The sequence below is a fragment of the Bubalus kerabau genome, chromosome 3 (assembly GCF_029407905.1).
Source record: "Bubalus kerabau isolate K-KA32 ecotype Philippines breed swamp buffalo chromosome 3, PCC_UOA_SB_1v2, whole genome shotgun sequence".
In the NCBI taxonomy this organism is placed as follows: Eukaryota; Metazoa; Chordata; class Mammalia; order Artiodactyla; family Bovidae; genus Bubalus; species Bubalus kerabau.
The window spans coordinates 97047642-97069105 of NC_073626.1; the positions used below are offsets into that span (position 1 = coordinate 97047642).

General features: G+C 40.7%; 2 protein-coding genes across 2 annotated transcripts in view; one reads left to right on the forward strand and one right to left on the reverse strand.

Annotated features, from left to right (window-relative positions):
- Positions 1–1193: 1193 nt before the first annotated feature.
- The window catches only part of ARL6IP6 (ADP ribosylation factor like GTPase 6 interacting protein 6), a 68861-nt gene continuing 48590 nt past the window's right edge, over positions 1194–21464 (reverse strand). Inside the window, exon 4 of the mRNA XM_055572572.1 lies at positions 1194–1742. Within this exon, the coding sequence (XP_055428547.1) occupies positions 1724–1742 (19 nt within the window). The 3' untranslated portion in view covers positions 1194–1723. The remainder of the gene's footprint in view (positions 1743–21464) is intronic.
- LOC129646426 (60S ribosomal protein L13-like) lies at positions 19325–20061 on the forward strand. Its single transcript, XM_055572573.1, has one exon. It carries the CDS (start codon positions 19384–19386, stop codon positions 20008–20010), a length of 627 nt encoding a protein of 208 aa, XP_055428548.1. The 5' UTR covers positions 19325–19383; the 3' UTR covers positions 20011–20061.

A 21464-nucleotide genomic window follows, 5' to 3' on the forward strand; every position in this document is an offset into this window, starting at 1 on the left:
GGAGTACGTCAAGGCTGTATATTGTCACCCTGCTTATATAACTTATATGCAGAGTACATCATGAGAAATGCTGGGCTGGAAGAAGCACAGCTGGAATCAAGATTGCCAGGAGAAATATCAATAACCTCAGATATGCTGATGACACCACCCTTATGGCAGAAAGTGAAGAGGAACTGAAGAGCCTCTTGATGAAAGTGAAAGAGGAGAGTGAAAAAGTTGGCCTAAAGCTCAACATCCAGAAAACTAAGATCATGGCATCTGGTCCCATCACTTCATGGGAAATAAATGGGGAAACAGTGGAAACAGTGTCAGACTTTATTTTTTTGAGCTCCAAAATCACTGCAGATGGTGATTGCAGACATGAAATTAAAAAATGCTTACTCTTTGGAAGGGAAGTTATGACCAATCTAGATAGCATATTGAAAAGTAGAGACATTACTTACCCAACAAACGTCTATCTAGTCAAGAGTATGGTTTTTCCAGTGGTCATGTATGGATGTGAGAGTTGGACTGTGAAGAAAGCTGAGTGCCGAAGAATTGATGCTTTTGAACTGTGGTGTTGGAGAAGACTCTTGAGAGTCCCTTGGACTGCAAGGAGATCCAACCAGTCCATTCTAAAGGAGATCTAAAGGAGTCCTAGGTGTTCATTGGAAGGATTGATGCTGAAGCTGAAACTCCAATACTTTGGCCACCTCATGAGAAGAGCTAACTCATTGGAAAAGACCCTGATGCTGGGAGGGATTGGAGGCAGGAGGACAAGGGAATGACAGAGGATAAGATGGCTGGATGGCATCACCGACTCAATGGACATAAGTTTGGGTAAACTCCAGGAGTTGGTGATGGACAGGGAGGCCTGGCATGCTGCGATTCATGGAGTCGCAAAGAGTCAGACATGACTGAGCAACTGAACTGAACTGACTAAACTGAATATAAATATATTTAATTTTAAAAGTCATAATTGGGTCTGAGACAATCATTCATATTAACCAAATTCATAGGAGATCAATTTAAGGGTTCGTAAAGGAAAGTACATCTGTCTGAAAAGTCTGTTGTGAGGCCCAAGATCACTTAGCAAATCACATTATAGATTGGAAACTAATGAATTGATTCAGAGTCCAGTATCAAAGATAAGGGAACTGAATGAGCAAAAGCAGTATTTTCAGGAAAATACAGCAATTTGCTTAATGAATTGCTTTGTAGGCTCAAGGAATACTTCTTTATTCAGAAATAGGACTTGTCATCAGAAGATCACCCTTCTCCCAGAACCACAGCAGAGACACAGAATGGATACATCTTTGATTCTTAAGACTCCAGGTTAGAGGAGAATAGGGTATGTTACCCAACGAATTGGTTCCCACTGCTTGCCGCTTACAAAATCAGTTACATACTCACAAATGGTAGGAGGGAAAGGTGCCTTTGATCAGAATGCTGGCAATCTGAGGACATGGTGGAATCCACATTCCCCCCAAAACCACCTCCAGAGATTCCATATGGTCATGAAAGCTTTTTAAGAGAAACAGAGAAGTAATCTCAGTTAATCATTGAAATAGCGGTCAGAGTCATCACCATCCCCTTCTCTGTGCAGACTTGTGTACAGGCTTGTTGACTCCTTGTGATCTTCCTTTAGATGTTATCTTGTTCATACAGTTTGGTCGCAGAGTTGGTTCTGGCAATTACTTGAAGGGAAGCTAGGGAAGAGATCTGAACATTTGTTCCTCATTCTTCATTTCTGCTGATTTAATCTACAAAAAGAACCAACAAGTTAGGCAAGATATTGTGTGATTAAAAGATCTGAAAGGTGTGCTTGGGCCAGAGATGAATAGAAGAGCATGAGGGTGCCTGGTTTAAAAATGCGTTACTATATAGCTACAGCTCTGCTGAAATGACAAGGAGAGGGGCCTTTTGGCTGAGGGCAGTTTCCGGTAAAGAGCTGCCTAAAGGGCATGGAAGAGAATTTACTACAGGCAGGTAAAACCTGTGTTTGAATCCTGATTCAGCTACTCACTAGTTTTGTGAATGGGCAATTGAAAAAGCCCCTTGGGTTTTTAATGTATCAAATGGGGCAGGTATAGAAGGCACTTTATAGAGAGTGAATGAGACGATAAGTGTAGCACTTAGCACAGGGCAAGCTATGTATGTTCAAAAATGTTAGTTGCAACCGATCATACTCCTATTATGACGTATCCTTGTCCATACTAACATTAATTGTATCATGGCCTTCATTGTATCATTTACACTTTACTTCTCCATGTAGAATTTTGAAGACTCCCTGGTTCTTTAATTGGGCAGCATAAGTGGTATATTTACAGTTCATCTCAGCCAGATAACTTCAAAGAGAGGAACTATCTCATCCATTTTCCTTTTCTTGTTCTTATGAGCTTTATACTATTTAAAATTTTAATCACACTCATTATCATGTCACTTTTTCAGAATGGCCTTCCCTTTTGTCATTCTTGAGTCTTTTGGCTCCAGGAAGACAAAATCATGATTTCCTTATGGCCATTTATATCCAGCACTTAGCACTGTGCCAGGCATATAGTATATATGTTTCCAAATGAAAAATATAGATGTATCATTCTTTCCTGATTATATAAATAGCCATCTTCTCCTACAAGTCCCATATTGAATTTTTTTATTTGGAAATCATTGAGGTTTGGAGGGGGCGCTTTTTTCTAGGAAGTCTAATTTGTGCTTTACTTGAAAACTTGAGTTCTAATCATTGCTTTGTTCAAGTTGTTCTCTATCTCATCCAGCATCTCTATTTCTTTGGAGGCCTATTCATATTGTTCCCTTTGTTTACCTCTTTCTAGTGTTAAGCCTGCTTAGATGTGATGCAACTTTTCTTCATTGGCCCCTTGAGACTATGGGGACTTTAGTGTGGCTGACACCTTAAGTGAGGAGGGTCATGAGAGGTGGAGGGGCCTGGAGGCTGGCACTGTAGCCACCAGAAGGTTGTCAGTCCTCTTTCAAGGCATCAGAATGAAACTTCTCTGCTAGTCTCTCTCCTACCTCAAGGTAGAGAGGATGATCCCATTATTCAGTTCCTCCTCCATTTCCTGGACCATAACTGGCTGATCCTCCCCTGGAAGGTCAAAGATCCTTAAAGCCCACACTTTCTAGGATCCCAAGATGGAGCACGCTGTGTTGATCTCAAGGCTCTCATTGGACCCATAGGGGAGAAGGCCTTGTAACAACCTCTAATTGGCACCTCTGGACCCCAGTAGCTGCTAGGCTCAGGGTAATTGGGCAAGAAAGAGTCAGAGTGCAACTCCAATTTCACAGAGTGACATTTTTTGATCTCTTAACCAAATTCTAAATATTAACCATATTTTGCAACTTATGAATGCAAACCTCTCCAAAATTAATTATTCTTATTTATGTGGCTATCTTGAGAACCATGGAAAAGAAAACTATATAAGCTGGAAAAAGAGCATAAGAGAGAAACTTATTTGAAAATTGCCCTTTTATTTTCTCTGACTGGACACAAATGATTGCATCCTGGAGAGCTGGCTCTCAGTGCTCTTGAGAACAGCGGCTTCTCTTCAGTGTCTAAGTTAGTATTTAGCACATGTATGATGCAACTGAGAACTATAGAGACTTTGGTCATATTTACACAATTGACCAGTAGTTTTTAAAACCCGTTTTTAGCCTAAAAGGCTTTTGTTCAAACAACACTTAGTGGGAAATCTCAGTTAATGAAACAGAAGAACTATTCTGGCTGAAATGAGCATAAAGTACTCAGACCATTCCTGTTTAGGTATCTCTCTGGCCAGTGAGAGGGCTCCCCAGAAACCTTTTTATTCTGAGGGGGTCACAACATTGCAATAGACAAACAAGGCTCTTAAATGATTGTTACACTTATTTCAGCTACATTTACTTTCAATATCAATCTCACCAGCTGAACCACTGGATTCAATGAACTGCATCAGTTATTGAGATGGATAAGTAAACGAATGGGTCATTACTTTTATGAGCAGTCTAAGCTAGTCATTAAGTCAAAATGTTAAAAAGTCAGAAGATTGAATGTAAAGCTGGGCAATAACCTCAAAAGAAATTTAATCAATTATTATATATCTAATGTAGAAATTTTTGGAGAAATTTGATCAATTTTTAGAACTTAACTAACCAGATCCTTAATAAACTACAATTTTCCCACATGTATTCATTAATAAAGATGTAGATGGTGAGGAGATACTAAAATCAGTCATTAGTATTTATATGTTATGCTGTCTATCCAGCACAGCTCTTAGCATTATGAAGGATACAAAGATGTATAAAACATGGCTCTTAGAGAGTTAAGCTTTATACATATATAAGCTTTTACAATGTACCTGGGAAGATAAAACCCACATATGTGAAATTATCTGGAAAGAATTAAGTGTTAAATTCTATGTAATTAATTTTTAAGTAGGTAATTTAATTATTTTAGGGCTATTCTTTGTAATTCAAGCACTATTAAGTAGATTTTCAATGTACATTCTTAGAATATACTCTGGAGTCAGTTAAGATTGAGTTCAATACATTATGATTTTATAGTAATATAGCTGTCTACCATGAAGTGTAAGATTTAGAGTAATAGCTTTGGGTTATTATTTAATCCACAGACGTCAACGTTCACATCAATCAAGAATTTTAGGCAAAAGTGATAGAGCAAAGCCAAATCATAGGCACCATAACTGGAAGGTTTTATAGTCAACTCTTACCAAACCTTCAAAGAAAGAATAATTCCTACTGTAAGCAAATTCATAGAATAAAAAAACGGAGGTGTTGCTGAATTAATTTTATGAGACAAGAATGACACATACCAAAACCACTCCTGGTTAATAAAGCTTTTGGTGAACCTCACTTATGAAATGAGATGCTAATATACCAAGGTAAATAGTATTTAAGTAATTCTGCAAAATCACAACCAAGTAGAGATTACCCCCAGGAACCTGAGCTCATCCTTAGAAATTCTATTAATATAATGGGTTCTAGGTAAAGGTGATGGATTAAACAAATGAATTTACTTTTGTTATCTCCCCAAATCCCATTAAGATGACAGTGAAGAGGTATTTGAGCTTCCCAGGTGGCACTAGTGGTAAAGAACCCATCTGCCAATACAGGAGACATAAGAGATGAGGGTTGGATGCCTGGGTTGGGAAGATCCCCAGGAGGAGGTCACAGCAACCCACACCAGTATTCTTGCCTGGAGAATCTCATGGCTAGAGGAGCCGCCAGGCTGCAGACTATGGGGTCACACAGAGTCAGACACGACTGAAATGACTTAACATGATGCACCCAAAGAGGTGTTTTGATTTGCTTGCTTTATTGGGTTTTTCTTTCTTTCTTTAATATATATTTATTTCTTTAATGTATTTACTCAGATAAGAACTGAAGGGAAGATACAACAATAAAATTATGGAAATTGGGAAACAGGAAGACAGGCAGTAACTAACTGGAGAAAGATGAGCTTTAAGCAAACAGGAGAAAGCTGAGAGACAACCAGAGGTGTGTGTGTGTGTGTGTGTGTGTGTATAATAGAACGTCAAAAGCCTTGGCATTTGGGACACCAGGAACTTCTGAAGGTAGGGTGAAAATGAAACTAAGAACCAAAAGATTATTTACAACTCCACTTACGAAGAACCCTCCCCAGTCACGAAATCAGATTACTCCCTGACTTCCCAGCAAACTGGGCAGGAGACTGAAAGCTTACTCAGTGAAAGGAAAGAAGGTTTCTCACTGCAGTTGCCTCTCCTCTGGCGAAGCACAGGCTCAGGCAACAGACCCCGGTAGTTGTGGCTTGTGGGGTCTAGAGTGCTGGCTCTGTAATTATTGCCACGGACTTTGTTATTCCACAACACGTGGGATCTTCCCAGACCACGGATTGAACCTGTGTCCCTTGCATTGCAAAGCAGATTCTTAACCATGGGACTATCAGGGAAACCCTGAGAAGAAAATCTTTTATGCTTCTGGAATGGAGAGTGGGACCCAGGTAGAATACAAAGTCTCAGGACTCAGAGCAGCTTGGAGTTTTCCATGTCAACACTAGAATCCAGAAAATAATGGAACAAAACCTTCACAGTTCTGAGATAAAAGGTTTTCAGTCTTCAGTCAGGTTATCAATTGGTGCGAGAGTAGGATGTAGACATTTTTAGACATGTGTGTTTTAAAATATAAATTACCTCCCAAGCACCCTTTCTTAAGAAGTTATTGGAAAATGTGCTCTACCAAAGTGAGGGGACACAACAAGAAAAGGGAAGATGGAAAAGGAAATAGGATATCCAACCAAATAGACAAGCAAAGGGAATCCCCAGAGTGATGATGAAGAGAGATTCCAAGATGACAACTGAATCCCAGGCAAATAGAACACCCAGCAGAGACTGGGGTAAATCCAAGAGCTCCAGGAGACATCTCTTCAAGAAGACAGACTACCCGCTGTATCCAAATACATAGTGAGAGGAAACTAAACTTAAATCAGTGATAAGTACATAGAAACTAAGCAAATAAAATAGGTAATTATGAGCTCTGGGGAATAAATACCTGATTCTCTGGTGGAACTCTGATACAGATTTTGGTAATTATCATTCTTAAAGAGGAACAGAATCTTAAGAATACATTTCTTAAATTGGTTCAGAGTTTTCTTGCATTGGGCCTCTAATTTGATTAGATTTAAAATACTAAAGGGTATCTATTAGTAAAGAGGGCATTTGTCCTCCACAGTGTGAAGTGGCAATAAAGATATGCAAAATATCACCATTGACTGCTGCTGCTGCTGCTAAGTCGCGTCAGTCTTGTCCGACTCTCTGCAACCCCATAGACAGCAGCCCACCAGGCTCCTCCGTCCCTGGGATTCTCCAGGCAAGAATACTAGAGTGGGTTGAGGTTCTAAGTGACTATGTAGTTGATACCTTAGAACATTTTAGTCAAACTAAGGAGTATAATAAGATTCAGTGATTGCTCCTAAATGCACTAGAGAAAATGGTCAAAGAAAATGATGAGCTCAGGGCTTCAAATTCCCAGCTCAAGCTCAGCTTAAATGACCTAAAAATCTCTATGTCTGATCTGAAAAAAAAAAAAAAAAAAATAAGTCTTATCTCCTATAGTTGCAAAGCTGAGATTTCTGAAAATAACCAGAGTTTCATCCTGAAAGTAGCTGAATTACAATGCAAACCAAATTCTCAACCTCACCCAGTGTTTTCCATTAAAGTAGAGCATTGATTGCTAAGGAATGGGATCCTGATTATTAGAATGAGGATATCTGGGAAGATCCCAATGAAGCTGGGGCCACAGAGCTTTTATGTTCTGCCAGTAGAAGCAGCCCTTCCACCCTTGCCTGTGGAGGTCAACCCTGCTTTGTCTGAAGAGCCCATACAGACCTCTCCTGAAGTAGTTGCCTTGCAAGCCAGTACTGATTCTGTACCAGACTTACCACTGCCACTCCCTCTGCCTCTAGACCTAAAAGCAGTCTCAAGTCCTGACAAGCCCTAAAGGATGAGATGTAAGTTTATCATGAGTTGTTTCTGCAAACAACAAAAGAAGTACATGAATTTTCCAATTTATAAGGACAGAAATCTGGGGAGTAGGTATTAAGGGTGTGGGTGAATGGGGTAGGACATATAAAGTTAGGTTAGGCCACATTTATTGATATGGGCTCCCTAAGCAAGAGATTCTGAAGTTTATAATTTAACTTGAGGGGTGAAAAAGGCTCTGGCAGATTGTTTGGTTGACTAATACTGACCAAAAGGTATGCTACACTAAATTAAGTTAGAATGCCACACCTGCCTTGGTATGCTGTTGAGGAAGGAATTAAAAGGCTTAAGGATATAGAGATGTTAGAGTGGATTTGTCATGTAAGACCTCTCAGCCATATTTGAAGAGTCCAGAAGAACATTTTAATAATTCAGTAGATAGGATGGCCCATCTCTGCCTACCAGTCATCCCCTTTCCCCAGTCAATACTGTCATTACCCAACAAGGTCATGAATGCAGTAGGCGAGGGGTGGTATGGATGGAGATTTTAGATGGGCCCAGTAGCGTGGCCTTCAGTCTCCAAGGCTGACCTGATTACAGCCACTGCTGAGTACCCAAACTGCCCGCAGCAGAAACCAACACAGACTTCTCATTATAGCACCATTCTTCAGGAGATCAACCAGTTAACTGGTGGCACATTGATTACCTTGAACCACTTCCTTCATTGCAGAGGCAGCATTTTGGTCTTACTGCAGTAGAAACTTAGAGTGGATACAAATTTGCCTCCCTGCAGACAATGCTTTTTTCAAAACTATTATCCATGGACTTATATAATACCTTATCCACCATCATGGTATTCTACACAGTGTAGTTAGAAGTGATAACTAACTTCACAGTAAATAAAGTGTGATAATACAATCATATTATGGAATTCACTGAGCTTACTGTGTTCCCCATCATCATGAAGCAGCTGGCTTGATAGAATGATGGAATGAACTTTAGAAGACTCAGTTACAGGATCAGTTAGGTGGCAGTACCTTGCAGGACAGGAGCAAAAGCTCTTCAGAGAATTATACATGCTCTAAATAAACATCCAGTATAAGGTGCTATTTCTCTCATAGTCAAGATGCACCGGTTAAAGAATCAAATAGAGATAGGAGTGGCACCATTTACTACCAATCCCACTGATTCACTGGCAAAATTTTTGCTTCCTGTTCCTAAAACCATATGCTCTGCTGGTCACAAAATCTTAGTCTCAATGAGAGGAATGCTTCTACCAGGAAACTCAACAGTGATTTCATTGAACTAAAAGTTAAGACTGCCACTCAGTCACCTTAGGCTTCACATGCTTCTGAATCAACAGGAAAAGAAGGTTGTTACTATACTGACTGGGGCAATGGGGCAATTGATCCTGATTACCAAAGGGAAATTGGGCTGCTACCACAAAATAGAGGTAAGGAAGAATATGGCTAGAATACAGAAAATCCCTCAGGGGATCACTTGGTACTATCATGTCCTGTGATTAATGCCAATGGAAAATTACAACAACCCACTTCAGGAAGGACTTCTAATGGCCCAGAGCCTTCAGAAATAAACATTTAGGTTACCCAACCAGCCAAACACAACTACTTGAAATGCTTACTGAGGACAAAGGGGGATATGGAATGGGTAATAGAAAAAGATAGTTAAAAATATCAGCTAAAACCCTGTTACCACTATTGAAACAATTCCTGTAATAGTTGAGTATTTTTATAGGTAAATAGTTTTATTCCCTCTCTTATTCCCTATTATCTCATATAAAATATGCTAATACTAGTTAACTTTATATCATAATATTTAAGTTATAGAATATCAAGTAGAAAAGTGAAGTTTACTCAAGGATTTTGCATTCTCTTTTAAAAAAAAAAACCATTTATTTGGCTTCATCGGGTCTTAACTGCGGTACACAGAATCTTCTTTGCCTCGTGTGGGCTCAGTAGTTGTGGCATATAGGCTTTCTTGTTGCAGCGTGCAGGCTTGGTTGCCTCAGGCATGTGGGATCTTAGTTTTCCTACCAGGGATCAAACTCGAGTTCCCTGCAAGATGGGTTCTTAACCAACCACCAGGAAGTCCCAGAGTTAGCATTTTTATCTAGGGAAATGATTGGTGAATTTTAACGTGTATTCAGGTTAGGTGAATCATATTAAGCAGAGCTATGACCTTGTTATTGTTTCGGAGATTAAGTGTCATTTAAGGAGATGTGTGGAGAAGGCAATGGCAACCCACTCCAGTGTTCTTGCCTGGAGAATCCCAGGGACGGGGAAGCTGGGTGGGCTGCCGTCTATGGGGCTGCACAGAGTCGGACACGACTGAAGCGACTTAGCAGCAGCAGCAACAGCAAGGAGAAGTGTACGGGTGCCAAGTTGACAAAGGGTGGATCATATCAGTTTGTGTCAGCTTGCTTAGGCTATGTGTGCGTGCTAAGTTGCTTCAGTTGTGTACAACTCTTTGTGACCCTATGGACTGTAACCAGCCAGGCTTCTCTGTGCATGAGATTTCCCAAGCAAGAATACTGGAGTGGGTTGCTATGCCCTCCTCCAGGGGATCTTCCCAACCCAGAGATCAAACTCAAGTCTCCGGTGCAGGCAGATTCTTTACTGCTTGAGCCATCAGGGAAAGCCTGCCTAGCTTATAGTACCCAGTTATTCAATCAAATACCAATCAAGGTATTCCTGTAAAGGTATTTGGTAGATGTCATTAATATCAACAATCAGTTGACTTTAGGGAGATTATCTCCAATAATTTGGGTGGACCTAATCCCCACTGGCAGCTTCCCTGTGTGCATATGTGCTAAGTGCTTCAGTCCTGCCTGACTCTTTGCAACCCTATGGACTGTAGCCCACCAGGCTCCTTTCCTGAAGAAGAAGAAATTCTGTTTATGGACTGCAGTCTCAGCTTCCATCTAAGAGTTTTCAGCCTGCCTTTCCTAATAGCCTGCCTATACATCTGAACTTGCCTAGTAAGCTTCCCCAGTAGCTGACTAGCCAATATCATTTATATTATATGATAATATGCTATATTTTGTATATAATACATATAATAATAGAGAGAGAGGTTTATTGTAAAGCATAGGCTTATAAATAAGTATATAGGTATCTTTACACCTATCCATGTATCTATCTGCTACTGATGTTACTTCTCTGTTGGAATCCTGTTACAGTATCTTTTAAAGAGACTTTCTTTTTGAGATTAATCTAAAGCAAATGATCTGAGAGAATTTTTTGTTTGTTTTTTCTGTGAGTTTGCTTCATAATGTTGTAAAGAGGTAACAGTTTATTAAAATGCCGGGCCACTGTTTCAAAACAAAGCAGGGCTACCAGGAAAAGATAAGGGCTATTAAATCCCATTTTTTTCAGCTTCTTTTATTCCTGGGAAGCCAGGAAAACATCTTTGATTTATAGGCAAATTTCTTTTAAAACATCTCAAAATTATTTCTCTAATTCCTTGAAGAAACAGGTTTCTTTTATAGATGTCTTTTTATTTATGGCTATGCTGGGTCTTCATTGCTGTGCCCAGGCCTTCTCTAGTTTCGGAGAGTAGGGGCTACTCTTTGTTGTGGTACACGGGCTTCTCACTGCAGTGGCTTCTCACGCTGTAGGGCACAGGCTCTAGGTGTGCGGGCCCAGAGGTTTCACTTCACAGGCTTAGTTGTCCTGTGGCAAGTGGAATCTTCCCAGACCAGGGATCAAACCTGTGTCCCCTGCATTGGCAGGCAGATTTGTAACCATTGAACCACCAAGGAAGCCCTATAGATATTTTTTAAATATCAGGAATAACATAAAACCCCATGCCTATAGTCACTTGAAATCCTACTCTTCTTAAATTGTAAAAAAAAAAAAAAGGCATGAAAGATTCTTTCAGGTTTCTCCAGTATACTCTCCACTGATAATCACTGCTTTTGTATGAATTCTTTAAAAATTTAATATGCTTATATATACACATACCATTTGTTAAATAAAATAAATTTAAAAACTATAAACATCTAACAGCCTTATCATGAATAATTTCCCCAGGTATATAAATATATACCTAACTCATTACTCTTTAGAAGTTAGTCATATCTATTGTAAGGATATACCATAAATTGGTTAACCATTTCCATATTGATAGATTCAACCTCTTTTATTCATCTTTGTATCACTGATCCCAAGCACAATATCCACTGCATAATGGGCTCAGAGAAAATGGAGGAAGAGCAATGAATATGTGTCTGTTTTCTGACAGCAGTGATCTTGTGCTGGAGAGTATAAAACTGAACAAACAAGTCCCGTCCCAAACTGTGCAGTGTTGCTGCAAAATTACTCTAACTCAGCTCTTCCACCATGACTATGACCTCCAACTTCACAAAAGCCTTGGAGAAATTAACTCTGTCTCAAAACGATCACACATTTTTTCCCCTTTACTATTGAAACATAACTCCCTCTCAAACACAACACAGCAGGAAATATTAAATTAATGTAATACAAAAACAAGGATCGAGTTATGACGATTTCACATGGCAGACTCTGAAACGACCAACAGTGGAAGAGGGTCTGTATGAACTTTACTTTCATACATTGCCCTTTTTGAATAAAATTAAAAGACGCTTACTCCTTGGAAGGAAAGTTATGACCAACTTAGACAGCAAATTCAAAAGCAGAGATATTACTTTGCCAACAAAGGTCCGTCTAGTCAAGGCTATGGTTTTTCCTATGGTCATGTATGGATGTGAAAGTTGGACTGTGAAGAAGGCTGAGCACCAAAGAATTGATGCTTTTGAACTGTGGTGTTGGATAAGACTCTTGAGAGTCCCTTGGACTGCAAGGAGATCCAACCAGTCCATTCTAAAGAAGATCAGCCCTGGTGTTCTTTGGAAGGAATGGTGCTAAAGCTGAAACTCCAGTAGTTTGGCCACCTCATGCGAAGAGTTGACTCATTGGAAAAGACTCTGATGCTGGGAGGGATTGGGGGCAGGAGGAGAAGGGGATGACAGAGGATGAGATGGCTGGATGGCATCACTGACTCGATGGATCTGAGTCTGAGTGAACTCTGGGAGTTGGTGATGGACAGGGAGGCCTGGCGTGCTGCGATTCATGGGGTCGCAAAGAGTCGGACACGACTGAGCGACTGATCTGAACTGAACTGAATGTCCCTTATTTCTCATTCAAAAAGCAAGTAAGAAAGACAGCCATGCTTTCTTTTAAAACCTTTTTGAAAAAGGAAATACTGCTACCATGGTACTTTTATTAATTTAGCCAGTGCTGTGTGTTTCCCCTGGGCTAGGATCCTCTGTGCAGAACTTCTAACCTTCCCTGACTGTTGGATCAAACTGAAGAGCCTGAAAACACACTTATGCCTGGTTCCACTCCTCGGAGATTCTGTCAATTTACTTGTCATGGGGCATGTCCTGAGCCCTGGACATTTTTAAAAGTCCCCAGAAGTACATTCAAAGTCGAGAGGCAATCTTCTACAAAAGGAGAAGCCACAGTGGTGCCACAGGATTCTCTATCCCATCACTAGTACAAGAAAAGGAAGGGAGAAGGTAGATGGAGTTTCAGACTAAGAGGACTGTAGAGGCATGAGGGAGAAGAAAAATAAATGTGCATCGCATGGGGGAGCAGGGTGAAACAACACAGGCACACTCACAGCACAGCTTCCCAGCAATCCTGGCCTGCGGCTCTCAGATGGAGAGACTGACTGAACTTGAGGACAATCTTTTCTCCTTCTCCCTCTCTCTGGAGAATGAAAATGAGATATCTTTATTATCTGAGTTCAGTTCAGTTCAGTCGCTCAGTCGTGTCCGACTCTTTGCGACCCCATGAATCGCAGCACGCCAGGCCTCCCTGTCCATCACCAACTTCCAGAGTTCACTCCGACTCACATCCATCGAGTCAGTGATGCCATCCAGCCATCTCATCCTCTGTCATCCCCTTCTCCTCCTGCCCCCAATCCCTCCCAGCATCAGAGTCTTTTCCAATGAGTCGACTCTTCGCATGAGGTGGCCAAAGTACTGGAGTTTCAGCCTTAGCATCATTCCTTCCAAAGAAATCCCAGGGCTGATCTTCTTTAGAATGGACTGGTTGGATCTTCTTGCAGTCCAAGGGACTCTCAAGAGTCTTCTCCAACACCACAGTTCAAAAGCATCAATTCTTCGGTGCTCAGCCTTTTTCACAGTCCAACTCTCACATCCATACATGACCACTGGAAAAACCATAGCCTTGACTAGACAGACCTTTGTTGGCAAGGCTCCTATAATAAGATTCCATTGACCAGAAGGCTTCAACGATGGAAATGTAAGTTTTATAGTTCTGGAGACACGTCCAAGAGCAGGGCATACTGGCAAATTCAGTGTCTAGGGAGAGTTTCTTGTGTTCTCACATGACTGTGAGTGAGTTCCGGTCTCTTTTTCTTCTTAAAAAGGCACTCTAAGCCAACCATGGAGGCCACACCCTTAGGAAAGTGAAAAATGGAAGTGTTAGTCATCAGTCATGTCTGACTCTTTGAGGATCAATGGACTGTAGCCCACCAGGCTCCTCTGTCCATGGGATTCTCCAGGAAAGAAGACTGGAGTGAGTTGCCATGCTCTCCTCAAGGGGATCTTCCTGACCCAGGGATCTAACCTGAGTCTCCCACAGTGCAGGCTGATTCTTTACCCTCTCAGCCACCAGGGAAGCCCTGGGTACTGGCAAGTTCAGTGTCTATGGAGAGCTGTCTTCCTTATTTCAGACAGCCATCTTCTTGTATTCTCACAGAGTGAGAGTAAGCTCTAGTCTCTTTCTCTTCTTAAAAAGGCACTCTAAGCCAGTCATAAACTTCATCTAAACCTACACCTCCTGATATCATTGCATTGGTGGTTAGGGTATCACTGTATGAATGGGGGAGACAGACAAACCTGCAGTCCATACTGATTATAAACATTGTGACCATCCTAGAGGTCTGCCATTCAGATCTTCCTTCAAGATAGAAACTGCTTGTAAGAGTTGGAGTTTGATGATTCCCACTAGTTAATGTTGGGGTCCCTAGCAGTGGGGATCCCCCACTCTGAGACTATGGTCCTCCTAGGCTGCTTGTAGCTAATGACACAGCAGAGGTACCAAAACCAGCCCATAACAGGACTATGCTAATGGGCAATATTTGTTCTGGGACTCCCAGAGACCTTCTGAGAGCTATGGTAAAGTCTGAGCTTTTTAATGCCTAATCCTCCTTCCTTTCCCTTCTTCTCTCACAGGACTCAGATGGTTATCACTGTCTTTGCTTCCTCCTGCTCCTTCACCCCTTCAGCTTTTATAAGCATTTCCTCCAGCAAATGTCTTGCACCCTTAATACTTTGTTGGCATCTGCTTCTCAGAGGACCCACCCAAACTGACACAAGATGAGACCTCAAAGAGGATCTGTGTGCTGTGTGCTAAGTTGCTGACTGTTTGCGCCCCCATTGACTGTAACCTGCCAGGCTCCTCTGTCCATAGGATTCTCCAGGCAAGAATATGAGAGTGGGTTGCCATGCCCTCTAGGCTCATTAAATACTTCTTAACTTGAAAATCTGAGATTTCAGATGATTTTCTGAATGTCACAAGGCTCCTACTCGGTAGACAAGGATTAGGATAGGTTTTACAACCCACAATCAAATGCTTTTGCTACTAAAATAGGAGATTCAAAGTAAAGGTGCTGAAAGTAATAAAAATAAAATTGCAACAATTAATACTAAGAACATTGAAAGATTCACAGGATAGTCTAACAAGGAATGCTCACAAAATAGAAAAGGCAAAGCAAACACAGAGGCAGGAGCTGGAAAGCAAAGAAAAACATTAGGAACACCCACAACATCCAAGCACAGTTTCAGGTTCTCTCTCAGTCGCACAGATATTCCTCATTTCCAAAACGCAAGCCACCGGAGTATGTGAGGTGTCTTATCTCAGAGAATACAGTGGGTTAAACAGTACCTCCTCATCCCTCCTCCACTCAACAATTCATGCCCACCTGGAATCTCTGAATGTCACCTTATTTGGAAGTAGGGTCTTTGCAGATGCAATTAAAGGTAAAGATTGAGATATGATCATACTGGGTTAGCGTGTATGCTAAGTTGCTTTAGTTGTGTTCGACTCTTTACAACCCTATGGACTGTAGCCTGCTAGGTTCCTCTGTCCATGGGATTCTCCAGGCAAGAACACTGGAGTGGATTGCCATGCCCACGTCCACGGGGATCCTTCCGACCCAGGGATCAAACCTGCGTCTCTTATGTCTACTGCATTGGTGCTACCACTAGCGCCACCTGGGAAGCCCATACTGGGTTAGAGTGGGCCCTAAATCCAATTAAAATGTCTTTATAGGAGACAGGAAAAGACAGAGGAAAATAGGCTGGAGTGATGATGCATATACGAGTCAAGGAATGCCAGGAACCACCAGAAGCTGGAAGAGGAAAGGAAGAAGTCTCCCCATGAGCTTTTTGGAAAGGGTGTGGCCCTGCCAGGACCTTGATTTTGAACTTCAGAATTGTGAGTGAAGAAATTTCTGTTGCTCTAAGCCAGCAAGTTTGTGATAATTTGTTGTAGAAGCCCTGCTGCTGCTGCTGCTAAGTCGCTTCAGTCATGTCCGATTCTATGCGACCCCATAGATGGCAGCCCACCAGGCTTCCCCGTCCCTGGGATTCTCCAGGCAAGAACACTGGAGTGGGTTGCCATTTCCTTCTCCAATGAATGAAAGTGAAAAGTGAAAGTGAAGTCGTTCAATCATGTCCGACTCTAAGGACCCCATGGACTGCAGCCTACCAGGCTCCTCCGTCCATGAGATTTTCCAGGCAAAAGTACTGGAGTAGGGTGCTATTGCCTTCTCCAATAGAAGCCCTAGGAAATTAATATGCTAAGGCACAAGTTTACTAAGGGGTCACTGAGCCAAAAGCAGACTGTGTGACCAAATATAAAAAGGAAAGACTCTCAGAGTATATCTTGTCAGCAAACAAGATAGAGAAACTGGTACAGGATACCCCAGGAGAGTTTTGGACTTTAAGACATTCCATTACACACCATTAGGTAGCATATTCCGCTCCCATGCTGATCAAGAGTGAGTACCATGGTTCCATGTGGCCTGAGAGAGAAGCACAGAGCTCCCACAGAACAGCTGCATGCTAAACTGTCCTTACTCAATTACAAAGCCAGAGAATTAGTCTAGGCTCCTGTGGTGAGAATGTAAAGAAAGAATCAACCAGCCTCAACCTGTCAGCCATCCAGATGCTTTGAGGTCACTGAGTATAATTTCTTCTCATCCTTAATTTCCTCAGTTATAGAATGAGGTCAGATTAAATCAACTTCCAGTGCTGGCATCCTCTAATTAAGGACCTGTGTGTATGGGTGTATGGGTCAAGCAGACCTCCTTATTTGGGGGAGGATGGTTTAACACTTACGTTGGTCTTAGGATGAGGAGAGTAGCTATCTTTCGACACATTTTTAGTTAATTCTTGTATCAGGGTTCACAAGACCATCCTTAGGCTTGGTGATTTACTAGAAGGATTTGCAGAACTCAAAGGATGTTACACTCATGGTTATAATGTATTACAATGTGTTACAATCTGCAAAAGGATGCAGATTGAAATCAGTAAAGGGAAAAGGTGTATGGAGTGAAGTCCAAGAGAAATCGGGCATTGCTTCCAGGTGTCCCTTTTCAGTGGAGTCATATAGTGAAGTGAAAGTTGCTTAGTCATGTCTGAATCTTTGCGACCCCATGGACTATATGGTCTATGGAATTCTCTAGGCCGGAATATCGGAATGGGTTAGCTGTTCCCTTCCCCAGGGGATCTTCCCAACCCAGGGATTGAACCCAGGTCTCCTGCACTGTAGGTGGATTTTTTTACCAGCTGAGCCACAAGGGAAACCCAGAATCATTTAGGGACACACTAAATTCTCCCAACAACACAGGTGAAGTGCTATCAACCAGGGAAGCTCACTTGAGCCTTGGTGTGCTAGACTTTTATTGGGATTCAGTCATGTATGCATATAGTGCTTGTGTGACCTACCTCAGCTACTCACATTTCAACCTCTTCCATCCCAGAACAAAAACAGGCATTCACCATAAATCATCACATTGTTCAGATAAATTTCACTCATCAAACTGGTACAGCAGGCCAAAGACCTTGGCCATATGAAAACACTCTTATCAGGGAGAATGTGCCAAGACGTTTATACTTCAGCCTGTGTCTGAGATTCCGTAGCATCCATATAATAAATTAGCACAAGTACATTTCTTTTACCTGCACCCAAAGTCTTGTCAGATACCTTAATCTTAGTCATTTGCTGATGTCTTGCAACACTAAAATATCCAGATTATGCTGATTTTAAAGTTGAAATCTTAATTTAATAGTTGGACACATAAGCTAGAGGCATTTTTCTGATTTGTAGATCAGGTACACAGCTATATCATATGTTTAGTCTCTTTTTTTGTTTTTTGTTTTTGTTTGTTTGTTTTGTTGTTGTTGTTTAGTCTCTTAAGAATATTATATCACACCTATAAAATGTAAGATTTTTTCCCTGGTTTCATTTTGTCTTTGATGAAGCCAGGATTATACTGTAATTCTGTTCTACAACTTAGCTTTCATTTAAAACTATATCATGGACATTTTGGTTTTTAAGGCTTCCATTATCTACCTCATTATTTTTATAGGATAAATATAATTAACCAAACCAAACAAAATATACTTAATCCTCCATTGTAATCATTTAAGTTGTTTTCTGCTTTTAACTATTAAAACAATTCTCAAATTAATATCTCTGAAAATGTGTGGAGTGACAGAATTTGATTCTATGCAACACGCAGGATTTTTTGTTACTATTTTTTGACAATAATGGAAGCAACTCTGATTGCTAGGTGGTGAAGCCACCCCTTCTCTTAGTTGTGCTTTAAAGGAAATATTCAGTATTATATATGCTAGAGAATTTCACATCCAGGGTCTTATGTAATCCTCACAAGAACTATATGTAGTTAATGGTTATTCCTAGTTTTAAAATTCTAATATTTTTCTAATTAGAAAATGATACATACTTATAAGGAATTTGGAACATGTTGGAGGGGCTTTCCTAGTAGTTCAGTGGTTAAGAATCCACCTTGCAATGCAGGGGACACCAGTTTGATCCCTGGTCCAGAAGATTTCACAGGCCACAGGTCAACAAAGCCTGTGCACCTCAACTATTGAGGTCCATCCATGAGTACCCAAAGCCTGTGCTCTGCAACAAGAGAAGCCACCACAATGAGAAGCCCACATACTGTGACTAGAGAAAGCCTCCGTGCAGCAACACTCAGCATAGCCAAAAATTACATAATTTTTTTTAAAAGAACACATAGAAATCCTTAAAAAAAATTACCACCACCTATAATTTAGCTATTCTAAGAAAATCTCTGTCAATATTCCAGTGAATCTCCATGTCTTCTTTCTGTGCAGTATTTCATATAGTTGAAATTCAGCTTTATACACTTCTGTATCCTGCTCATTTTTAGGGATTGAACTCGTGCCCCCTGAATTGGAAGTGCAGAGTTTTAACCACTGGAGTCCCTTGTATCCTGCTTTTTAATTTAAGATTATAATATTTCTTATGTTACTCCTCTTGATAACCATTTTTAAATGCTACATAATATTCCATTATGTTTCTGTACCATATGTTACCGGTCTTTTAGTTTGCTTCCATTATTTCCCACTATAACATGTTATTTGCTTTGAAGGATATTTTTCATGTATAGAGATTTTTCTGTGTTTTATATTATTTAGGAGAGAGACCTAGAAGTGAAATTAGGAAATAAAAGCTCTTATTGCATACTGCTGAACTGAAGGTTTCATTAGTCACTCATTAAATTGTTCCTACCAAGCCTTTAAGATAATCAGTCAGGCTTTTCCCGGCCGTGAGCCCTCGGAGGAGGCCTTTCGGCCACAGCCATGGCGCCCAGCCGGAATGGCATGATCCTGAAGCCCCACTTCCACAAGGACTGGCAGCGGCGCGTGGCCACGTGGTTCAACCAGCCGGCTCGCAAGATCCGTAGACTCAAGGCCCGGCAGGCCAAGGCGCGCCGCATTGCCCCGCGCCCCGCGTCCGGTCCTCTCCGGCCGGTGATGAGATGCCCGACGGTCAGGTACCATACGAAGGTTTGTGCCGGCAGGGGCTTCAGCCTGGAGGAGCTTAGGGTGGCCGGCATCCACAAGAAGGTGGCCCGGACCATCGGGATCTCGGTGGACCCGAGGCGGCAGAACAAGTGCACGGAGTCCCTGCAGGCCAACGTGCAGCGGCTCAAGGAGTACTGCTCCGAGCTTATCCTGTTCCCCAGGAAGCCCTCAGCCCCCAAGAAGGGAGACAGCTCTGCTGAAGAGCTCAAACTGGCCACTCAGCTGACCGGACCTGTTATGCCCATACGGAAAGTCTATAAGAAGGAGAAAGCCAGAGTCATCACAGAGAACTTTAAGGCATTTGCCAGTCTCCGCATGGCCCACGCCAACACCCGGCTCTTTGGCATCCGGGCAAAAAGGGCCAAGGAAGCTGCAGAACAGGATGTTGAAAAGAAAAAATAAAGTGCTGTTGGCAACTTGTGATAAACCTGCAGTGTCCATGTGACCTTCGTTGTGTAAGGAGCCAGGGCCTGGGTGGGGGGCCTCCTCGAGGGGGACCTGGGGTGTGTCTGATCTTTGTTGCAACAGAGTTATGGGGGAAGCAGCTTTGGTATGGGGGAGGCTTGTGCTTATTAAGTGTTCTTGTCTGGACCCTCCAGCCCAGGGGGTGCTGTGTGTTCCTGTTACTGACTATTAAAATACTATTTTCACATCTTAAAAAAAAAAGAAAAAAAAAAGATAATCAGTCAGGAAGGAGGATGCCTTTAGCACTCCTATACCCCTCTAGCTTTATGGTATCAACATCAGCCATTTACTACACATTTTTCTTCTTGTATTATCAGAAAAAAAAAAAATCCTTTATATAAGACTATATGAATAATCAGAACAATTTTAATAAGAAATTTGCTGTCATATAATACTTTAAAATTTTCTTTGGTTTTTCTATTCATATTTCATGGGAGTTCATATTCTATGTTACCTATATCCTTAAGATTTATTTTTTTAAATACCAAGACATTTCCAATTGTTTAAGATTTTTATTGTTGGGTTGGGAGTATTTGCCTGTTGTGGGTAACAGTAAGTTACTAAAATTTTAAAAATATATATCCAAGATTTTTTCTATGAAAAATTGCTTAATTTTCCTTTTATGTATTTATTACTAAAATAAGCTTTTTAAAAAAATCACTGATTATGTTTCTGAAAAATTTCTACAAAGTAAAAATTTAATTCTAACTGGGAAACAGAGAAATAGGAATCATTAATGATTTTGATTTACAAAATACACTTCTGATTCATTTTAATTGTAAATTTCTACAGGCTATTAGATTAGTATGAAAATGTGTTTATCAAGACACGTTTTTAAGAAACATTTTCTGATATTCATTCTTGTATTTCCTTTAAAACAATTTATCTATCAATTTTACAGGATATTTCTTATTGGATGTTTATGATATTTAAAAGTATAATCCTTATTTTGTTTGTCCAAACTTGAATACAAATGGAAATTTGTACAACCTGAAAGTACAGTTTTATGTAAAAACTGATACAGAATAAATGTCAAGCAATCTATATTTTATATTAATAGGAACTTGTAACATCCAATAGTGTAAGCACCAGTTGTATTTAAGGCAAAATGGAAAATTATACTCTCATTATACTTTTAGATCCAGCATGCTGACTTTCACCTTGGGCAGGTTTGAACAGCACTAAGAATTATAAATGATTATAACTTACCTAGAAGTTGGAGTAATTACTTTCTCAGTATCTAGCTAAAATACAGACATAAGAAGTCCTATCTTTTGACACACAAATTATGCTGACAGATTTTTAAATGGTACTTTAAAAAAAAAAAAAAGGCTGAACTTTCAGCAGCAGAGCCATCTACAGAAGTTTGGAGGGAGTCAGGATATTAACTT